Source organism: Siphateles boraxobius, unplaced genomic scaffold, assembly GCF_051911475.1.
Source record: "Siphateles boraxobius isolate OS27281-9 unplaced genomic scaffold, OSU_SipBor_1 15, whole genome shotgun sequence".
NCBI lineage: Eukaryota > Metazoa > Chordata > Actinopteri > Cypriniformes > Leuciscidae > Siphateles > Siphateles boraxobius.
In genome coordinates, this window is record NW_027508755.1 from 3,313,916 (window position 1) to 3,335,987 (window position 22,072).

The following is a 22,072-nucleotide window of genomic DNA, read 5'->3' on the forward strand; positions in this document are numbered from 1 at the left end:
AAATGATCTGGATAACAGCTGGATCACGGAAGGCCTGAATCTCTGATGTGTAAATGACCATGAGCTCGGTGTATCATGACTCAGATGAAGATTCAACCAGTTTACTGCATTAAGATTATTTATGATAATTATTGTTCCTATGACAATGGGGGAAAAAACACTGAAAGTAAAATGTAAATGAAGTAACGGAAACTGAAAAGGGAAAATGTAATGGGTGTAAGAGACAAAATTACAGAGCAAGTTCATCAGGATAGATTGAGTGTGTGTTCATGGTTCCCGGAGCGAATAAAGCAACTCTGTTTCAGACAAGCGTGTTCATTATAAATCATTACAATAATCTTAACACATGGTATATTCGTAAATCATTTCAGTGCATCAGTATCTGCAGATTGAAATGTCCAAAGTAGGACGTTAAAAAACATCATAAAAGTTCTACAGGCAAATTGTGCATTATATCAGAAGTCTTCTGAAGCCTTACATTAGCTTTGTAGAAAGAAAGAAACTCATCTCAAGTCGTGGACTGGCATACAGCATAAAAAAAAAAACCCATAAAGCAGCTTTTCACAAAAGTCACAACTTTATTGCACCTGGTATATCTATATTTATGTATTTGCAATACTGAATGACTTCTTTTCAGAAAAGGCATTAGATACAGAACCAACAATTCAAAAATGACAAAGACGCTGTTCTTCAGCGCCCAACCTCTTTGAAAATAACCCATCTCAAATGAATTTCTAAGAGAATACAGACATCCTACAGAACGCATTCTTTGTCTGAACAGTCTTTCAAACACATATCTATTGTTTTATTACAACTTCCCATTTACAATTCCACAGACCTTAAATACATTAGGCTTCCGTTTTGCAATGTGCATTTTAACATGTTTCAATAAGTATAATTCGCAATATGTTCTATTCATTTTTAAAAATTAAACCAAGGCAACTTTTCTAAAACCCAAGGATTGGTGAAAGGGATGGTGTTTAACAAGAACGACTGGAGGGGGTCAGAGAGCACAAGGTAAGACTGTACAATGTCCTAAATAGGAAAGCGTCAACATTGGTTTACTCCTATGACAGCTCTTCGTTGGATAAGCATGTACATCATTATGACCCAATGCACCGTTAACAGACGTGGAACATGACAGGGTGTTTACAGCTCACAGAGATGACGTTTGGACCAGAAGTCTTTCCCTGGACTAGAGCATCCATGGGATTGCTGTTGTTGCATAGAGAGTAGAAAAGAGGATGGGACACGCTAAAATAAAGACAAGAGGATACTCCAATTATTAAGGAATTCACCCCACCTGGCAAAACACAGTGGTTTGTGTTAAGGCCCGTGTTTTTTTTTTTTAGCTCACATGGATGAAATGTATTGCATTGTTGTATGCAGCACTGTGCATAAAAGACCACGTCGTCTGACTGGAAATGGTGATGTTTTGGGAAATCTGAAAGATGCTTTATAGAGACGGCGGAAATTCCCACAAGAGACTCGTTTCACTTCAAAAATGTTATTGAATAGAGTTCTGTTTGATGAAAAAAAAAAAAAAAAAAACACCGCAAAAGTTGGGGAGGATGGGCAAGTATTCGAGCAGGAAAGACATGGAAATATACAATCACAAGCAATAAATGTATTGCAATGTAAGACACCAGGGCCGTGTGACTGTGGCAAACTAAAAGGCAACACAGGCAAATAACTGCCTTATAGTAACCGGCTCAAATATGAAAAAGCAAAATAATCAAAGTGAGCAAAAGTTCCCAATAGGAACAATGATGTTATTTGTTGAGTCAAGAAAAATGCTGCTTAAAAACATTGGAGGGAGAGGCTTAATTTTCCTGTTTCTCCTCTCAACAGAAGCCCTCAGATCACGCATCACTGGCCATTACAGCCCGAATGATCGCCAAGTCTTGCCTCGATAAAACTGGCCCTGGTGAACATTTGTTCTTATTACAATAAGAATAATTGAGACCATCAGAGGTTAACAGGCTGCCGACTCTTCAGTGTGCCACATCTGCTATGATTCGAAGATCATAATTGCGTATATTTTGGATTTCAGACAGTGACTAAAGCCTCAGCCTCATCGCTTTATTTCACAGTACTGCTGCATTCTGGGTGGACTTCAGAGGAATCTGAGACAGATCCGACGACTGCTTCTGATCCAATAAGGCAACTGGTCTGGTCAGGGGAAACACAACTGGGATCCGCATTTCAAAACTGCAAAAAAAGTGGAATGGCTCGTTATAAACAGATAAGAACAATCTTGTCATTCTCCAATATATATATATATATATATATATATATATATATATATAATATGAAAAAAGTAATTCTGAAAATTTAAGTCTGCCTATTAGTAAAGACAAAGAATTTGCTTTAAAATCGCAAGACTTAAAAAGACATGCAAATGATAAACTGTAGTGGCGATGACACTGGCCTGAATGGTCGTAATTATAATGGTCACACACAATGATGTCAAAATTGCCATCGTGAGGAGTATTCATGTAAACGCAGCCAGTCACATCTCAAGTGAAAGTAAACATTGTGTAAACCGGATGTGCATCAGTATATTGGGTTTGTGCGTTTGCTCTTAAAGTGACAGTAGCCTAATAAACCTGCTGCTGTCATTAATGTGACTATGCAATATTTTATTTTTACATTTAATTATTACAGTTCTGCACTAATTCTAACTACATGTTAAAAAACCTATTGTACCTGAAAAACTTAGGTTTAAGTCATAATTATATTTTAATATTTAATATTTAATTAATAATTGAATTCATATTTTAGTCCTTTTGTTTGTAATTTGCTGGGGTTTTTTTTATTTCTAATAACAGAAATTAGATAAAAATACACAAAATAACTATATTGTGATATATATTGTAATCGTGAAATAAAATCTCATATCGGGAAATAACATTTTGGTCACAGAGGTCAAGACACCTCTACTAGACCGGATTGGCCGAGTTGAGAGACCACTGTTTGCAAGGTGTCTACAGATATAAACAAGTTAAATTTAAGACTTTTTAATGCCACTTTGAATGAAATTTAAGACCAAACCTGTGATGGAAATACACATTATATTACATACGTATATGTAATATTGAATATGAACTACTTGTTTATTGAACTAAAATCAATGTAACATTTGCGATTGTGAGAATATTCAGCAAAATAGCTCCCGTCATGTTATGTTACTTAACTATATCATATGTTATAAATAAAAAAACTCAACATTTTGAATTTTTACCTCAGTGTGTTTCTTCTGTGAGTTTTTTTTTTTGTGTGCTGTTATGCTCATTAGTTTTGATTTCTAACTATAAAATCTCTGAAAGAGACAGGCAGCGCGAGTCTCAAGAGCGCTACAAGAAATACATTATCAATTGCTGTTTATGTAATTAAATCAGAATCATTCTCGCGATTCGATACTTCACTGGTTATTTGAAGGGTCAGACTGGAGACATTTTAGCAGTAATGTGACCAGAAATATTTCAGACCCATCGAATCTGAATTTAAGACATTTTAATACTTTAAAGTCCCACTCCGATCATATTTTTTAGCTATTTTTAAACATTCCCAGTGGTCTTTAAATTATGATTATGCCATTTTTAGCCAAAATCACAAAACCTGTGCCGTTTTCTGGGACTTCGCTTCAGCAGAGCGGCAGTAGCTCATTAGAAATTCGCCTCTGCGTTGTGGGCGGAGCCGTTGGCACGGGGACGACCCTCCCCCTCCCCGTTGCTGAGAGCTCTGTCTCTCCCGCTAGCTTACATCCCCAACCTGTCAATACCGGTGCAACAAAAATGGAGAACAATATTGGAGCTATCCAGCCGTACAGTTTTGAGCCAGATGCCAGCTCGGACGAGGAACAAGAGGACGTACATAGATCTAGTCGTCTACAAGTGGATGTATCAGAATGGTAACGTTATTGTTTTTGTAATCTCTTGAATTGACTATTTCAGGCCAATAACTCCTAATAACATGTTAGTAAATAAATATGTTTGTGGACATGCTTCAAACATTTAGTCAGATTAACCTTTTTGAAGTTTTCATAGCTATCACACAAAGAATAAATCATAGTGCTGCAGAATCAAGTTTAAATTTAAGTTTATTAATACTTATTAAAGTCTATTTTACTTATAGAGCACATTGAAAACCTAAGTCTAAAGTTTAAACACAAAACACAACTTCAAAAAAGCCCCTGTGAAAAGCATTACATTACATTATAATCTACAACGCTTTAACACAGATGAAGTTAAGTTAACAGAGAGTTGCCACATTATGCAGCACTGGGGTTTTTGCCCGGTAGATAACGTTAGCTGATTTAATGAGTAAAAAGGCGTGATCGTTGAATTAGCTCCTGACAGAAAAGCGCCACTTTGGCCGCACTGTGCTAGCAAACAGGCGAGATGGAAGGCACTGCATCCGGCTTCAAAAACAATTTATTGACGAAGCCCATTTTCTTCTCCTGCCAGTTGGTGAAACAGTCTTCTGTAAAGTGCTGACTGCAAACCGATTTGTGGTTTTTATCATTGCCGTGACCAAGGAACGTCAACCATCTATCTCTCACAGCAACATGTTTTGGTAAAGCATGAAAGCTAATACCACTATCTCTCCTCTTAGCATTGCAACCCGCTACCGCACATAGGTGTTGATCCGCCATCGTCTTCTCTACTCCTCAGAACCTGAGCGGGCATGGCGGGGAGTATGAGCTTGTGGCCCCGCCCAGTGGAGTTACTACGTCACAACTCCAGTCTATTTCAAACGGCATTTTTGCGTCTGCTACTGATTCACAGCCATTTGAATGTAGAAATACTCAGAAATACAACTTTGAGCCTATTTTTCTAAAGATATGTCCTCTAACATAAGAAAAATGCCACAAGAACATGTTAACACCTAGAAAAACATTTTCACCGGAGTGGGTCTTTAAGGACCCGCGGACACCCTGTGTTTGAGACAGTTTTTTCCCCATCAAATACATTGAAAATGTTTAACAGAAGTAAAACGGTAATTCTTTTTTTCTTTGATACATTTTTAATTGAAATTTGTCACATTTTAATGTTTGATTTGACTTAAATTTACAAGTATGATAAAAAGGATGTATATTAGTTTAATACTTTTGTAACATGGCATAGAAAAAGTTTTGAACTGAGGAGAAAACCAGAAAAATGTGCAAGCACCTTTCAGTGGCGATAGCCCAGACTGCCCCGCCTGCCTACCGGCGTGACCGACCACATGTTACGACGCTCTTGGATCTTCTGGAAGACGTTTCCATTCCTCCTCTTCTCCTTTTTGTATTTTTTCATTTTCTTCACCTAATCGAGAGGGAAATTAAATGACTCGGTTTATTGTGTTATACTAGTTAATAAATAAAATACTGTGCACAGTATACATACATTTTGTTAAAAAAAACAACGAAAATGAAGTAAAATATTCCGACGACTAATAGTCTAAGATGCTACCATAGTCGTTTCCAGTCAAAGTGAGTTTCCTGGTGTAGGTAATGCTCAAAAGTATTGAAATATTGAAGTCCAAATTGTAGTCCTCACTTTTCCACTGTCAAACTCCCTGTCCCACTCGTCAAGGACAGTGTCGTTTTTGGCATCGCGTACATCATCTCTGGCGTCTCTGCTGATGGCCGACGGATCTCCATCCCAACTGAGAACTGGAGGAAATTATTCAAAACACGGTCAATATTTCAGGTCATGCTAAGAATTCAAGCATAGGTGCAACTGAGGACTATGATAGATCACAATTCCTCCTAAAAACTGTTTTTTTGGAAACAGGAAAAAAAGAGGTAAAAAAGGTAAATGTAATAATTCAACTGCCAAGTATTTATCGTTTTTCCCATCTGAACAACGAAACAAGCACACTGTCCCTTTTAAATGCATCAGAACAGAAACTGTACATTAGCATTTGAAATAGAGAAACATGTTAAGATTCAGAAATAAATCCTAACCTCTCCAACTGTCAGGAAAGCTGGGAAGTTTTGCACACAAGGTTCGGTTGACTTCTGACCGACAACTCACCCTCAGTTCCATAGGCTTTATCCGAGGAGTTCTTGAGGAGCTCCTCGACGACATCACAGCTTTTCCTGCCGTCCCAGCCAATAGGAGCGGAGCACGAGCCTTTCCTCGACACGCCCTCGGCTTCCTGAAGGCTCTGCTGGCGCTTGTAGCCGTCCTGAACCTGGCTGTCCCAGACGAACACTGCAGCTGTAACAGAAAAGCCCAGAAGGTTAACTCTGAAATATGATGTCAGATAGACACCAAGAACCAAACCCAAAGTCACATAAAAAACGTGAAGTGTGTTCTGGTGTGTAGTTCATTTGAAGTCTATTATGAATTCAGCCTAAAGTGAATAGTAAAGGGTGATGGATTGATGCGCTTCGAGCGGAGGAGCAAAAGCTTGTCCTGACAAAAAACTTGCATTCTTTAAATCTTTTTGCAGTGCATAAGTGTCTTTTCGTGCTGTTGATCTTTTGGTAAAATACGACTTGGATGAATATAGTGTCAGGGTTCTGTCACTTCGGTCTAGTTTGTTCTTGGTTTTGTGACAGAGCCCTGACACTCCTGTATGTTCTTGTGTGTGTGTCTGGTTTCGGAGCGTGGTGTTCGCACTCCGGCACTCAAGTCACGTTTGGTATCGGCTCTGTGTCGGGATTCGGACATTCGCTCTGAGTGTTTGTCTTCTGTCGTGAGCACATGGAATGAGCATTCGCTCGTTCTCGAGTGCTCTTCTGTCCGTGTGTTTTGTGCTTTCATCAAAGTGTGTGTTTACACCGGCTGTGTGCTTTCATGTTGTCATGTTTTGTGTGGCTTATGATTCGTTTTACTGGCCATTTGCTTGTGTTTTAGTCATGTTTGGTGTGAGCACATGGCTTATCATGTGTGTTTCTTTGTGCCATTGGCTCTCCTGTCTATCGTCCCCCACATCTTGTTACCTGATGAATGGTTCATTTGCACACCTGTCCTCCCCCTTTTCCTGCCTGGTTTGCTTTCCCTATTTATTCTCCCTGTGTTGGATCGTTGTTGTATGTTACCCCATGTGTCAAGTCAAAGCCAAGTCAAGTCTCTAGTTTTTGTTTTGCTGTATTTTGTTATTAATAAAGCCCATATATCTGCATCTTTGAGTCCTCGCTTCATCCCTCACCCACATCCCTGACAATAAGCCCATCAAGCAAAAACATCCCAGCTGTAACAAGTAAAGACCTAATAAAACCAAAAGCTTGATCAATAATAAGGGAAATGTTTGTTTCCACTAATCTATACCATCTAAAACACTAAAACCCCTCATGTCTATGATCTTACGGCAGCAAGTGTGTTTATACCTGTATTCGGTTTACTAGGTTTCTGCGTATCCGTATTTCCCATCGGACTAGGAGACTCGTCTCCATTGGTCTCTTGAAGCTCCCTGTGAAGTTTCTCTTCATTCCTCGGCTGTTCCTCCTCTTCTCTGAAGTCTTTTTGTTTCCTCTTCTTCTTCTTCTTCCTGGTCTCTTCTGGGTCCTTTGTCTTTGAGTTTGTACCATCAACCTCTTTTACAACAGCACTGGATGAAAAAGAAGCCATTTACCAGGTCAAATGAAGGTAGATGCACTGTACTTAAATGATAAGCACATTCAAAGGGATACAATATTAAACAGGAATTTGGCAACCATTCCATTTTTTTAAATAATTGTGTTGACTTAAACTACAAAATAAGATATACTATAAAAGTTTAAAATGCCTTTTGTTTGGGTGCAAAGTTGCAAGTGTAAAGCCTATTAAGTTTTGATAAATACAGCCAATCACTTAGCCTTTAAAATGTACTCCACTGACACAAGCTGTCAAAACATGCACATTAGAAAGTTTCATCTTTGTCCAATGTCTGTAATACTTCACTTCAGTAGTTATAAATGAGAGTGATAAAATGTGTTTGTACTAGGGGTGTAATGATACCCCCATGTCACGATTCGATACATATCACAATACGATATTATTGCGATACTCCAAGACAATTGGTAAAAGGTTAACAAAAAATTAACTGTAGATTAAAATGCTATTGATACTACATTGTGTGTGTAAATGAATAGTCTTGGACTTGATGCTGGAAACCCAAGCACAGGACAATAGTGACACCAGAATAAACATATTCATGATTCTGAAGCTGAAAATACAGAATTATTTTAGACGAATATGCTTGCACACTGTCAGTGACTAGATATATTTAAAATAATCTAGGCCACTTTTTACTGGTAACATCAGACACCTGGCATTATCAGGACGCACAAATATTCCCCATTGCATTATTATACATTATATATCGTAGTTTAATATAATACTGACAATAAAACTCTGAAAACTTGCATTTTCTCCTCACACAGTAATTTCCATTTTGGGTGAACTATACACAATACAGATTGTCACTATCCACGATACATATTGTTGCATTTTTATATTGTGATATATTGGGACATGATATATTGTTAAACCCCTAGTTTGTACTCTTCCAAACTGCATGATCAAGAATATTTAGGGCTTAAACGACGCCTTTAAGACCAAGCAGACGTCTCTCAGCTGATCCGGTCACTAAACTTCCGCTCAGGCGCTAAACCGTAATCCTGCTATGACTTCGCTGTCTTACAGCCAATCAGTGACCAGATCATGAGCCGAGCTGCGGTGCGTTTCCCGAAAGCATCGTTAGCCAACTATGATCGCAAGTTCTGTCGTTATTAGAATAGTTCAACGAGTCGGTGTTTCCCGAAAACATCGTTCTAACGAACATTCGCAAACTTGTGTGTTTGGAACAACAGTCTCGATCTGTGGTTAGAAGCAGTTTCTTGTTTGCATGACAAGAAAACCTTATCTTCAGCAAAATAAGCAAACTGACATTCATTGCAATCTGTATCTTTTATTTAAAATAAATACAAATGTAAATTTACGTCTTTTAGTTTGTCAAGAGATTTATATCAACGCTTTTGAAGACTGCGCATAAGCGAACGTGCTCTAGTACACAAGAACGAACCTACGTTTGAATCTGCAAATAAAGCAAAATAACCTCCTTAAATACCCCAAAATAACACCAGCGTGACATCATTATCAAACGTGGTTGAACGACCAAATTGCAACAATACGGTTTCAGGAAACAGTCCTGACTAGCCAGTTTATTTCTTCAACTATACATCGTACTATGGCAGTGAAGCAGCGAGTGACGCCGTTGTACGGGAAACACACCCCTGAACGGACTCAACGGCTGTGATTAAACTTTTCAATAATCCACTTACCACTTTGAGACTGTGGCTCCATTCCTGAGCTCTTCCAGCTGCTCCGGGAGTTTGTGCTTCTTCTTCTTCTTCGGGACGGGGTCACCCGGAGGCACTGACTGAGGTTTGGTCTGACATTTCTCCGCTGCTTTAGACGACTTAAACTCATTTCCCTTGGCTTCTGAGGTGATGCTCCAAGTTTCTCCAAGACACCAGTCCTCATCTTGATGGGGCTCGAGATGAGACGGCACACACTCCCTCTGGACCTCAAGACCATCTTCCTCCAGCTCTCGTTTCCTCTTCTTCTTCTTCCTCTTCTTCTGCCTGTGTTCAGTACTTGGCTTTGGTTCTTCTGGGGGTGAGGCTTTAGGGGCGTCCTGCTCTACTTCCGAATGTCGTCGTTTTAGTTTCTTTTTCTTCTTTTTTAGTGTGGGACTGGCGAGCTCCTGGGGGAGTCCTGTGGAGGAGGCAGACAGGATCATCTGGCTCTGGATTGGTTCGTGTGTACGAGGTGGCTGGGGCTGAACGCCATTGGTCTGTGTGTAGAGAGCATGAGTGGGCGGCTTCAGATTGGAGGAGGGCTGTTTAAGGGGACTTGAATCTTTAGGGAGGCGAGTTGAAGGTGGAGACTGCAGGTTGAGCGAATGAGTTGAAAATCTGGAGCAAAGGATAGAAACACTTTAATTGTTAGATGTTGAGATGACAGAGGTACTTTGTTTTTTTATTTTCACGTAGGGCTGAGCAAATATGGGTAGAACTCCTTTTAAAATTATAAATTTGAATTAAACGTGGCACAATGGCCTTCATCATCACAGTATGCTACTGCGCATATAGCACAAGGGGATTTCATCAATATGCTGACTGAGGACTGTTGGGACACTCCAGGCACAGGATGGTTCTGTCGGGAGAATCGTTTGCACCTCAATGACTCGTCCGTACCATTTGCTTCACAGGACATATACTTTCAACTACATACTGTTTATGTACTAGTGTGCTCTAATATGTAATTATGCCATGTTTGGTCTCATCTGACCACTTATACACTGAAATGAATGGTGGTGAACTTAATAGAGATATTAAAGTATCCTATTCTAGGTACTATTGCTTAAACATACATTGAGGAGAATATGTTTATGTTCTTCTCCCCCTCTTGATCTCCACCCATTTGCCTCATCTTTTGGTTTCGGTGTTGGTATATGTATATGGTATATGTATTCCACTCATGTTTAACAATGCTTTTCCTCAGGGTATAAGAAGGAAAGGTAACGGTTGATCTAGGAGAAAGGCTTTAACCCGCCACTCCCGCACACCGGTGCGTAACCTCAAACTACGAGAAAGGCTTTTACGGCCTCGTCTGCACAAAAGTGCACTATTTGTTACAACTACGTTTTCTATACAGTGTGTTGTTTCATTCTACTGTCTGTATATTTAAACATGTGACTTAATAAATAACTTTGCCTGCTTTAAAGGCTTTGAGAAATTTCCTTTTAATCACTGATTATGTTGAAAGCTAAAGTGATTATAACTTTCGTTATCTAAACATTCAGGTTAAATGTTTTCCTATCAGTCCTAAGAAAGACCTTTAAAGAATAAGCCATCAAAGACTAACAACGACTTTAATGGAGTCAGATTAATTATATTGGAGTCAGATAAATATTTGAATTACACGTCATCCTTCAACTGCCTATTGTTCTGATTATTGGTTCAAAATAGGACTTGGTGTTGACAAATGTCATAATTTATTAGATTTCGATGTAATGATTAATTGTCACGTATCAGGTAAACTACAGTTTATTTTAATGTTAACTAATGCTGTAAACTATACAGGGAACCCACGTTGATACATTACTATAATATTACAGTAAAAATGTTGTACTGATTTATATAGGTTACTTACATTTTAGTTTTTATAATAATGTTCTAATAACTTTTTAATGACAACAATGTTACTAATTGTTATTTGAAATACAAACATTTAAATGGTGGCTGTCAAAAAAACATGATGTATTCATTCAAACATACATTAAAAACTGAAAAATAGGCCAAGTAAAAATACAATGAATATGCAATATAATATATATATATTTGTCAAAATGCTTTAGTCTCTCGAGTTTATTTTTATCTAGCTAAGTTTTGGACATTGAATGGCTCTTCTGAGGTAAATGTAATGATTTAAGTTGTATTATATATTTTAACACCTGATGTTCATTCATGTTTATTTCATGCTATAACTAGTATTTATTGTTTGAATTTCATAAAATTTCTGAGGCTGTTTCATATCAGAAGTAACAAAGCTCAAAGCTTATTGCGATTTATTGGATGGGAGGCTTGACAAAGTTTTGTTCATTCATCAACTGAAAACAGGATAGACTAAATGATCGATTCTAGGTATTTCTTATGAAATGATATCAATTTATTAAAATGAGAACAGTTTCAAATCAAGAAATCGACACTTTAACCTAGCCCTAATGTAACACTAGCTATCTGTCTGCAGTACCAGTACTACCAAACAATTTGGGTAATGTGTCAATTGCATAAGTGTTGCCTGCATGTGCCTTTTCAATAAAAATATTGATTACGGTGTTTGTGTGGCAGCGCTGCATTGATATTCCTCAAATACTCTGGACAGGGGTTTAGACAAAGGGATAGATTCATGTCTTTCCAAACCTGTTTGACTTCTTTCTTGAGGAAGAAAATGACAGGCACCACAATTTTACTCTTTTAACCCTCTGGTGTTCCTCACGTTGCAGTCAAAACTTCCCAATGAAATGAATGTACTATAATTTAGTTGGATAATGTTTTTTTATTTCATATTTTGTATTTTTAGGGGATTTTAGGGTACTAAATAATATCTATGCAGTAGTTATAAGGCAGATGTACTGAGGTGGAAAAAAAACCCTAAAAATTCTAAAACATGTTTTGCGAAATATATTTCATATAAATATTGAGAATAGTATTTTTGAGCATTTTTCATTTTAAAAAGTTATAGAATTTTTAGGGGTTTTTTTCCACCTCAGTACATCTGCCTTATAACTACTGCATAGATATTATTTAGTACCCTAAAAATTCAAAATATGAAATAAAAAAACATTATCCAACTAAATTATAGTACATTCATTTCATTGGGAAGCTTTTTAACTTTAAAAATATTTAACGCAATTAACGCAGCAAACCTTAATGAAAGGTGCGATTAATAGCAGAAAAATGTGTAATGAATGGAATATTACATTATTATAAAAGGTGCTGTCAAACAATACAATTTTTTTACTAATTAATCACACATTTTTCTGCTATTAATCGCACCTTTCATTAAGGTTTCCTGCATTAATTGCGTTAAATATTTTGAACGTGTTAAACTGAAAAAATGAATCGCATGCGTTAACGCATTAACTTTGACAGCAGTAATTATAAATGATTTATCAGTGGACTTTTTTTTTTAAATTCGTTTATAATTATAAATTATAAATTCCTCATAATCTTTAATCAAATTATTTCCGTAACTTTTGCAAACCACATCAAACCAATTCCAATTGGACAAAATCAAGCCCCTACATTTGTTCATTTGAGAAGCCGTTTCACTTAGATTTATGCATCACAATAGGGAAGAAAAGACTATCGCCACTTCCATTCATGCAGACTTTGAATCTGCTCTAAGCTCTACATCTCGGAGAGAGAGTGTGTACCTGTGGTGCGGGTGAGTTGAGGCCTGGCTGAGAAGGTCACTGGACAGATGAAGAGATGAAGGGGGCGGAGCCTCAGTGCTGCTGCTCGGGCTCTGCCGGGGACTGGCCTGCAGTTATTGACATAAATAAAAACTTTGTGGTCTAAAAAAAATATAAAATAAAAAAACATAGCCATGAAACGTGACAATGACAAAGGGACCCATATGGGGGAAGAAACCATCAAAATCAAACCAAAAAAGAAGGAAATAAAAAAAACAGTAGGAAGGGGGAAGGGAAAAGAAAGTGTAGCAGAGAAGAATTAGAAATTGTTAGAAATAAAAAAAAAACTAAATAAATTTTTAAAAGGACAGCAGTGCAGACTGCGAACCGACAAAACAGACATGAGCTGAGAAGTAAACGTATTATTATTACTGATTATTGGCCGTTATGAGCAAAGTCTTTCAACATCTGATCGTCTACGAGGAATGAAGTGGACAAACATGGGAAGGCAAACAAACAAGCAGTCTTGAGCGCCACCAGCAGGTGAAACGAGGCTGGACTGAGACTGACCTTCTTGGCGGACAGGGCGAGTCGTTTGGCGGGCGGGGGGGACATGGTGCTGACGGCCTCTGACGCGACATTGGTCAGAGCCGGGGGTTTGAGCTTCAGCAGCTTCTGCTCCTCTGAGTTCACACGCTCTGTGCTCTTAGCTGGAGACGACGGGGCGTTCACACCAGACGAGCCGCCAACAGGCGCGCTCCTCGTGCCAATAGACTCCTGAGAGAGAGAGAACACACACCACAGGTGAGAGGAACAGCAAACTGCACTCATAATGTAAATATTCAATGAATATGTCGTGTTGACTAAATGAGGGGAAACATCTTCAGACTTGAAGTTGGTATGCAGCAGAAAACGTAACTTCTGTTTACACAAGTATACTAGGGCTGCACGATATATTCAAATAAAACCGATATCGCGCTGTGATTTTATTAAACATTAGCTAGCACTGGTTTATATGGAAGCTTGTTTCCGCCACAATGAAAAATAAAAAGGGTAAATTACGACTTTTTATCTCACAATTGCGTGTTATAAAGTCAGAATTGCGTGATATAAAGTCGCAATTGCAGGTTATAAAGTCGCAATTGCGTGTTGTAAAGTAGGAATTGCGTGAAATAAAGTCAGAATTATGAGATATAAACTCGCAATTGCGAGAAATAGACTTGGAATTCTGACTTTTTCTCTCAGAACTGCATGTTTATATCTCGCAATTATGATTTTATAATACGCAATTGGGAGATATAAAGTCAGAATTGTGAGATATAAACTATTCTGGGGGAAAAAAATGTCAGTGTTCGTTTTTTCTCTTGCAATTCTGACTTTATATCTCGCAATTCTGAGAAATAAATTCACAATTACTTTTAAAATGTTTTATTCTGTGCGGAAACAAGCTTCCAAAGGTTTCAGAGTGAAGCTGGCATTCACTCTAAAATATTTTTATTTGCCAGCAAATTTAAATTTTTCAGTACAATATAGTATAATATCAATATATTTATTTTGATTTTGTTTAATAAATTCCAATAAATTATTCTATAATCTTATTGAATTGGTCAAAAACTGTTGAAAACACCCCATTTTTCACTAGCAAGAATTTGGTGTCGGATTTACTTAAATTCACTTAATTGTGAATGGCTAATAACGCAATGAATTAAAATAAAATTAAGTAGAAATACTGAAAAATTATTTTCGTGTAATATGTTCTCCAGAAGTCTTTATTTACAACTTTACAATATTTTACGACAAAATATTTGTATTACAATGAAGCTTTTCCTAAATCGTTCAGCCCTCAAATAAGTTAATAAAAGCCATTAAAAAGCCTTCAGGGTAAAATGTTTTTTTTTACATTATTTTTTATTTTCTATGCAGATGCAACAATCACCCCACTCACTGTAGAATGATTAACTCTTTCCAAATACAGCTGCTATTCAAGTCATCTGGTGAAACTTCCTGTATGTTTTAAATGATCACAAAAAAAAAATGACAGTGTCAGTTCTCTCCAATATATCGTGCAGCCCATGTCATCACACCGAAACTCTTGCAGGACTGTCAGTTCACTTCGCTGGACAAACTCCACCAGTAAACCAGCACACACAGGTCCACGGGGACTTACTTTCGACTCTGAGGTGTCTGCCGAGGAGCTGTCAGACAGGGATTTGAGTGAGGTAGATGACGGCAGGCCTCGGCCCTCGCTGTTGGGTTTGGGAAGGCCGTTGGATGGAGCAGGGGTGCTGCTGCGGGACTGAGGCTGAGGTATGGACTTCTTCACTTTCTTAAAGGACTCCTCGATCAGTGTGGGTCCACTGGACAGCTTGGGCAGGGCGTGAGACGTGCCCGTACCATTAGACATCTTCGGCGACTGGATCCCTGAACAGTTCCTGGCTACTGGAATACCAAGACCTCCATCCACAGACTGGATTTTTCTCAGCTGAGCGGGATCAAGCTTCTGGAGGAGGAAAATTAGATTTTTTTTTAATTTTTTTTATGTGATGTTATCATGTTGCTGTGCAAATGTGATGTTGTGCCAGTAACAGTGGTTTCCAAACCTGGTCCTGATGGACCCCCAGTAGAGTTGCTTTGGTACTAAAATTTTAACATGTGACGATACCAGCATTTCCCTCTAGTATTTTGAGTGGATTCTTAAACACCTCTGATTGGCCATTGTGTTGACATAGTAATATAAACATACTAATACATAGTATTATAAACCACATACTATAAAAAAACGTGTGTATTTTGAGCTTGGATGCATGTAAACCTGTTGTAGGAGTAAAAATTAAAATCAAATGGTGTCAGAATTGCCTACCTTTGCAACCTGTGGTGAAGACAACGGTCCATTGAATGTGCTCTTCTTCGGCTGCTCCGGTGTCATGTTAGTTCTCCCAGAGTGCACCATGTTTTGCTTTGTATTTGAAGCCTCTGTATTTTTCTTTTCAGGGATCCTACGACACAAAAGATGTAATTGTAATAATGAAGCATATCTTCTGGCTACTCAAATATGAACAGCAGATAAAAGAGTGTGAATATTACCTCAGGTAAAAGAGGACATAGGCCTGCTGATTAAGGACAACCTTGATGTTACTGGAATGCACCATCGAGTCATTCATCTGGTACCACTGCCCATTACTGGCCTATAAAAGGACATTTGCACCAGAATATTAACCAAACAAATTAAAAATGAAGATGACAACACATGATCAACTTTTCCCCCAATCGGCTAGTCATCTATCAAATGTATCAACAACGCAACATATTGCCTCTCATATTGTCTCTGTGTCTTATGATCAATGATTATTTGTGTGTGTAACTGGGGACTTCTGTGATTCTAGTCAAGGTTTCATGCTCACCATATTAAAGTACTAAGTCATCTGTGGTCATTTTAGTAAAGTCAGCAGCTATAACTGTTTTTAGCAGTTATAACAGCGGTTTAATTAACAGCCACAATGAGGTCTTATAACTGCGAAAATGGAGCTGGCATTTTATCACATGTAAAAAGCAGCAAGGTTGTCGTGGTTTTTGCGGACATCTACCAATGGACCCTTTTAACAGACTGTGATGATGCGTTTCCACAGCTACTATAACATCGTAAAATACATTTTTTAATTTTCATTGTTAAAAAAAAATTGTAGAGTGTTTCTAATAATGGAGTGATGGCAAATTTGACATTCAATATTTTTTCCCGTTCTGGAAAGTCATAGAAACGTTATTATAGATTTTTATTTTGCTATTGGAGCAAATGGGAACACACACAACGTTTGTTGAAGTTTCAGTTCACCACTATAGAGGTTTCCCCAAACAATGGCAACCTCGGAAATGTGAAAAGGGTAAATTGTAGTATCATGATAAAACAATGCAATACATGATATAACCAACTAATACCATCACTATATCACTAAATGGACCATCAGAGTACTTGTTATGATGCAATCAAATCCCGATGGATAAAATATAGTCTTGTCCTGCTATTTTAGGGATACATTTGCTGCCTCATAAATTAAAATGAGCTTATTTTAAAGTGCCTCTTTAAAATGTAGTGTGTACAGTGTAGTGTACTGTAGTGTAATCTAGCTGTTTGAGAATGTAAAAGTTCAAAACGCAAATGGAGTTAGTTCTCCCAACAAAAAAAAACAAGTCCAATAATTCCTTACAAATTTGCACAATGCCAGCCTATGGTCTTTATTGATTGCCCTTGAACATCATCTACTTTCACTATAGTTGCAGCTGAAGAGTTTGGTTTGTGTTGTTGACCTGTCAAGAAGATGTTGTTCTGTGCTGCCCGAGCAAATACACTTTGAATCTCTTCCAAAGGCCGAGGACTCGCACTTAAATTGATTCGGTAAAACTGACGCTATCATTACTGTTCGTATCACTGTAACAAATCCTGAGGAAGATCCAGAGCTGAAGTTCAGATATGGTAATGGCAGTTTAATTTACGACGCACACTGTAGGGATGGGACTGTACTAAAATGTACTGACGGTTAGTAATATATGTTAGTAATAAATTATCATTAAAACCGTATTTGATTATCGTGATTTTAATAACTCAATCCTGTCCAGCCAGCAACAGTCTGAATGTTGCGCAATGTTGGGGGGGGGGGGGGGGGGGGTTCATTCGAGAAGGAATGGCGGAAGGCGGTGACCGTGTTCGGGAGATTTTTCAGCCTTTTAAGAGGACCACATCTGTTCGGCATTTACAAAAATCCTGAGGGAAACTTAATCGAGGATGGTCACTCTGTCTGCAGAACATGCACAAAAAAAAAGTCGCTGTGATAGGGGTAAACACTTCAAATCTGCCGAGTCGTCTTGTGTGACCATCACCCACTGTTGTAGCGAACGCAAGGCAAGTTAACTTTGATCTCAATACTAAAACTACATCTGGGAAATAATTGGGCACAAAATGTTGTTTTGAGTTGAAATATTTTATCTCACTCACTTGAAATAAACTTGAAGCTTCCGCGAAGAAAAGTTTGCAGCAAGTGGCTTTGAGCCAAAGACGAACGAACAAGTTCAAAAAAGACTATTAAGAGATAATGTATATTCATTGTACACTTATAACTCTTTATAAACTTATAAAACTTTTTTTACCACATAATTATGGGGACATATTGAATAGAGATGAATTTCTCTATTCTTACCTGTTAAATCCATTTTGTACAGCGTACAAAACTCGTCCAGACAAGATGATCACAACAATATTATCAAATTCTGTAAACAATAAATCAACTCTTATTTCATTTTCAATACAATCAAAAACGGAGACGCAAGATGACAAGTTGTATCTGAATGAAATGGGAGCGCGCGTTCGTTGTGATATATGTATGTGCGCTGTGTTATAATATGTTGCTATTGACGACGGTCATTATAAGGAAGGAAATGCCACAGAATAGAATCTTACTTTAAAAAGTGCATAGAGCTGCTCGTTTTATTTGTTGTTTGTTGATTCTAAAATATAAAACTTGTTGAAATGTTTTCAGTGTGAGCATCAGTTCTTTTTTAACACTTTCATCTTGTTTTAACAAAACCGTGATAATATTGATAATCACGATAATTTCGGTCACTATAATCGTGATATGAAATTTTCATACCGTCCCATCCCTAGCACACTGTTAAGCGGTAGATCAATCACAACAGACTGAGCCATCTGACCAATCAGAGCAGAGTAGACCAATCACAACAGACTGAGCCATCTGACCAATCAGAGCAGAGCAGACCAATCACAACAGACTGGGCCATCTGACCAATCAGAGCAGACCAATCACAACAGACTGAGCCATCTGACCAATCAGAGCAGACCAATCACAACAGACTGGGCCATCTGACCAATCACAGCAGACCAATCACAACAGACTGAGCCATCTGACCAATCAGAGCAGAGCAGACCAATCACAACAGACTGAGCCATCTGACCAATCAGAGCAGAGTAGACCAATCACAACAGACTGAGCCATCTGACCAATCACAACAGACTGAGCCATCTGACCAATCAGAGAAGAGTAGACCAATCACAACAGACTGAGCCATCTGACCAATCAGAGCAGAGTAGACCAATAACAACAGACTGAGCCATCTGACCAATCAGAGCAGAGTAGACCAATCACAACAGACTGGGCCATCTAACCAATCAGAGCAGAGTAGACCAATCACAACAGACTGAGCCATCTCACCAATCAGAGCAAAGTAGGCTCTCGGAAAAGAGTTTAAAGGGTAACTATAACCCTGGTCAGAACCTGACTCCACCCACTGGCAATATTTGAAAAATGCTGGAAAAGTGGGCAGAGCCCAGCGGAGGGGGGTGTGAACCTGAGACGCATCTCTCTTTAGGAAAGGGTGTGGTTAACTGGTACCCTCTGACGTCAGAGGGTACCACAACTTCCAATAGGAAAATTCAACTGCAGTAGCCACCGTTCAACCTGAAGATGGCAGCACTCAGACGTTTTTACACCATATATTGTAGAATTAAAACACTTTAAACCCAAATGTCACAAATGTACTCGAATCAATTAACAGAATTTATGAAGCTCCATTCTTACAGATCATTAACTGAAAAAAGTTGTTTTAGTGTTTAGTTACCCTTTAAAGAGACCGAAACCTTTATCAAACCATTTTTGTGAGAAAAACTCTTGTTTTTTGACCTTGGATGCATATAAACCTATTGTAGGAGACTCCAAAAATAGGAACCTTTAAAACAGCATAATAAAGGGCACTTTAAAAAAACTAAAAAATCTTTCTGAAATGATTAAATAAGCAGGTTTTATTTAAAAGCCTTACTACACGGCGCTCACCTTGACGTAGCAGTAGTAGTGTCCAGCATGGCAGCTGTAGCCCGAGTGCACAAGCACAGCATAGAGGCCATACATCACAGGATCTCCAGTGCTCTGGGACATGTACGGACGAATGTTCAGGAACTCTGGGTAGCCGACATCCTACCAGAAAACCATCAATCAATGGGTTGATCAAGACTAAAGGCCCTTTTGCGTGGCAGTGGCGTGTGTAGGCTGATACCTTGGTAATTTTCCCTCCACTGAAGTTGGCGAACCGTTTAAGTGACAGCGTCAGCACATTTGATGCTCTGTGAACTGTGAACCGCTTAGACGCTGGAACTTTCTTCTTACATCTAAAGCAAGAAAATAAATAAATAAAGAGATGCAAATATGTTGTGAATGGTTGCTTACTGGATGAAGAGCTTGATTAGCCTGCACAAATATGTTTTGAAGATATATAAACACAACTCACTTGGCACACATGTAGGCATTCTCGCCACTCAAAACATCAGGCTTGACAAATAGTTCCAGAGCGCGAACGATGTTGGCCGCTTGCTGAAATGGAGAGTTAATGTTATTCAGAGGAGGTTTCAGCCTGGGACAAAAGACATTTATCATCCTGGCATGAAAAACAGAAGTCAGAATCTCACCCGAATCTCCAGAGCGATGTCCAGGTACGGGTCATACGTATCTGACACGCTTTTACAAACAGAGCACTTCACTGCAAAAACAGAGAATGCAAAATAAAGACACGGATTCTGACTTCACACCTCACAATTGCGAGTTTATATTGCACAGGCAGAAAAAAAGCCAGGAATTGCGGGATGTAAACTCACAATTGCGAGAAAAAAATCTGAATTGGGAGACTAAAAGTTGCAATTGTCTTTTTTATTCCATGGCAGAAACAAGCTTCCACAGAATCCTGGGAAAAAATGTATCAGTTTCCACAAAAATAATAAGGTTTTCGGTATTGATAAGAATTAGAAATGTTTCTTAAGAAGCAAATCAGCATATTTAAGGATCATGTGACACTGAAGACCATCTTTTCACCCATCCATCGATCAGAATGGGTGATCCAGCCAAAAAATCTCAATTATATCCTCATGCATTCTTATTATTGTTGATTTTGCTTATATCTGCAGGTCCTTCTAAAAAAATTAGCATATTGTGATAAAGTTCATTATTTTCCATAATGTAAATTAGCATATTTTCGGATGAAATATGCTAATTTTTTTCATGTGGTGTTTGTGCTCACCTCTTGACCTCAAATAACCCCCAAAAATCTGATGGACCAGCGTGGTGGCCTGTGTCTGTCTGTCCAGCCTGTGAACAAAAGGGCTTGTCACTCCTCTGATCCAATAAAGCAAACTCACAAACTTTTACTCACAAACTCTCTGTGTTCTTACTTGGGATATCCATTCAAACAAGCTTTCTGCATGGCATCAATGGTGTAACGCAGGAACTCGTGAGCATCCTCTTGGCTCCCAAATCGAAAATGGCGAGCAATTTCTGAAGGATTAAAAAATATATATAATCAGGGGGTGTCAGAGGATAATTGAGGAAAGGGAGCAAGAAAAGGAGGAAAAGAAACGACACTCCCAGGAGAATCTGGGAAAACAGCTTCATGACTCAACACTTAGTCACAGGCTACAACAGTAGTCATCAGCAGCACTTCCTGCAAGTCATCTCTTATAAAAGCCATTTGGAAATGTTGCATGTTTGTTTGAACAAATGTGGCTAAGCTATCAGAGGAAGCTCTTACTTTTCAGATCTCGGATGAACGATACAGGTTTGATGGCATTGCCCGTGTTGGCAAAGGCTTGGATGATGTGGTTCTGCATTACGCAAATCATGCAAAATCCAGATTGGTGACCTGAAGGAGTCAAAAGAGGGGTTTTACATAAGCAATCAGTGAATTCCAGACAGGAAACATCCTATGGGACAAACCAGCTACCGCTACAATGTTAGCATTTTTATTTAAAACTAAATATACTCTGAACCAGTGGTTCTCAACCAGGGGAACTTCAGGTGATTTAAAATAGATTAAACAAGCTAAAAATTACAACTATTTTTTTATTGGTTCTTTCAACTGTCTTTTTTTTATTACGCTGTCAACATATGCATAGCTAGCTATACATCCAGCTCAATGGCACAGACATGGTGGGACATGGTGATGGAAAAAAAGAGATAGGAGGAAAAAATATATTTCAATGCTTGTACATTCTCTCGCAATTATATAGTTGGGTATAGTGGTCGACCGATTCATCGGTTTTGCACAACTTCTCATTTTAATATATTCATATTTATATATTTATTTCATTTAGCACATTTCAGTTCAGCACTTTTTTACTTGGTGT

The 22,072-nt window shown here is 38.3% G+C and overlaps 1 protein-coding gene across 2 annotated transcripts in view; it reads right to left on the bottom strand.

The window, feature by feature from the left end:
- Positions 1 to 558: 558 nt before the first annotated feature.
- The window catches only part of usp36 (ubiquitin specific peptidase 36), a 34,173-nt gene continuing 12,659 nt past the window's right edge, over positions 559 to 22,072 (bottom strand). The window contains exons 4-22 of one of the 2 annotated variants that reach the window (XR_013203929.1): positions 21,478 to 21,588; positions 21,122 to 21,224; positions 20,971 to 21,038; positions 20,366 to 20,436; positions 20,188 to 20,270; positions 19,957 to 20,068; positions 19,737 to 19,877; positions 15,985 to 16,085; positions 15,761 to 15,896; positions 15,068 to 15,400; positions 13,471 to 13,677; positions 12,922 to 13,028; positions 9,260 to 9,895; positions 7,325 to 7,545; positions 6,024 to 6,209; positions 5,544 to 5,659; positions 5,175 to 5,309; positions 1,358 to 2,211; positions 559 to 1,254 (exon numbers count right to left, since the gene is read on the bottom strand). Coding sequence is in view for 1 of the 2 variants with exons in the window: in XM_077230672.1 (XP_077086787.1) it covers positions 5,178 to 5,309; positions 5,544 to 5,659; positions 6,024 to 6,209; positions 7,325 to 7,545; positions 9,260 to 9,895; positions 12,922 to 13,028; positions 13,471 to 13,677; positions 15,068 to 15,400; positions 15,761 to 15,896; positions 15,985 to 16,085; positions 19,737 to 19,877; positions 19,957 to 20,068; positions 20,188 to 20,270; positions 20,366 to 20,436; positions 20,971 to 21,038; positions 21,122 to 21,224; positions 21,478 to 21,588 (2,864 nt within the window). In the remaining variant the exon portion in view is untranslated. Of the gene's footprint in view, positions 2,212 to 5,174; positions 5,310 to 5,543; positions 5,660 to 6,023; positions 6,210 to 7,324; positions 7,546 to 9,259; positions 9,896 to 12,921; positions 13,029 to 13,470; positions 13,678 to 15,067; positions 15,401 to 15,760; positions 15,897 to 15,984; positions 16,086 to 19,736; positions 19,878 to 19,956; positions 20,069 to 20,187; positions 20,271 to 20,365; positions 20,437 to 20,970; positions 21,039 to 21,121; positions 21,225 to 21,477; positions 21,589 to 22,072 lie in introns of both variants that reach the window. The other variant, XM_077230672.1, reaches the window with a different exon arrangement.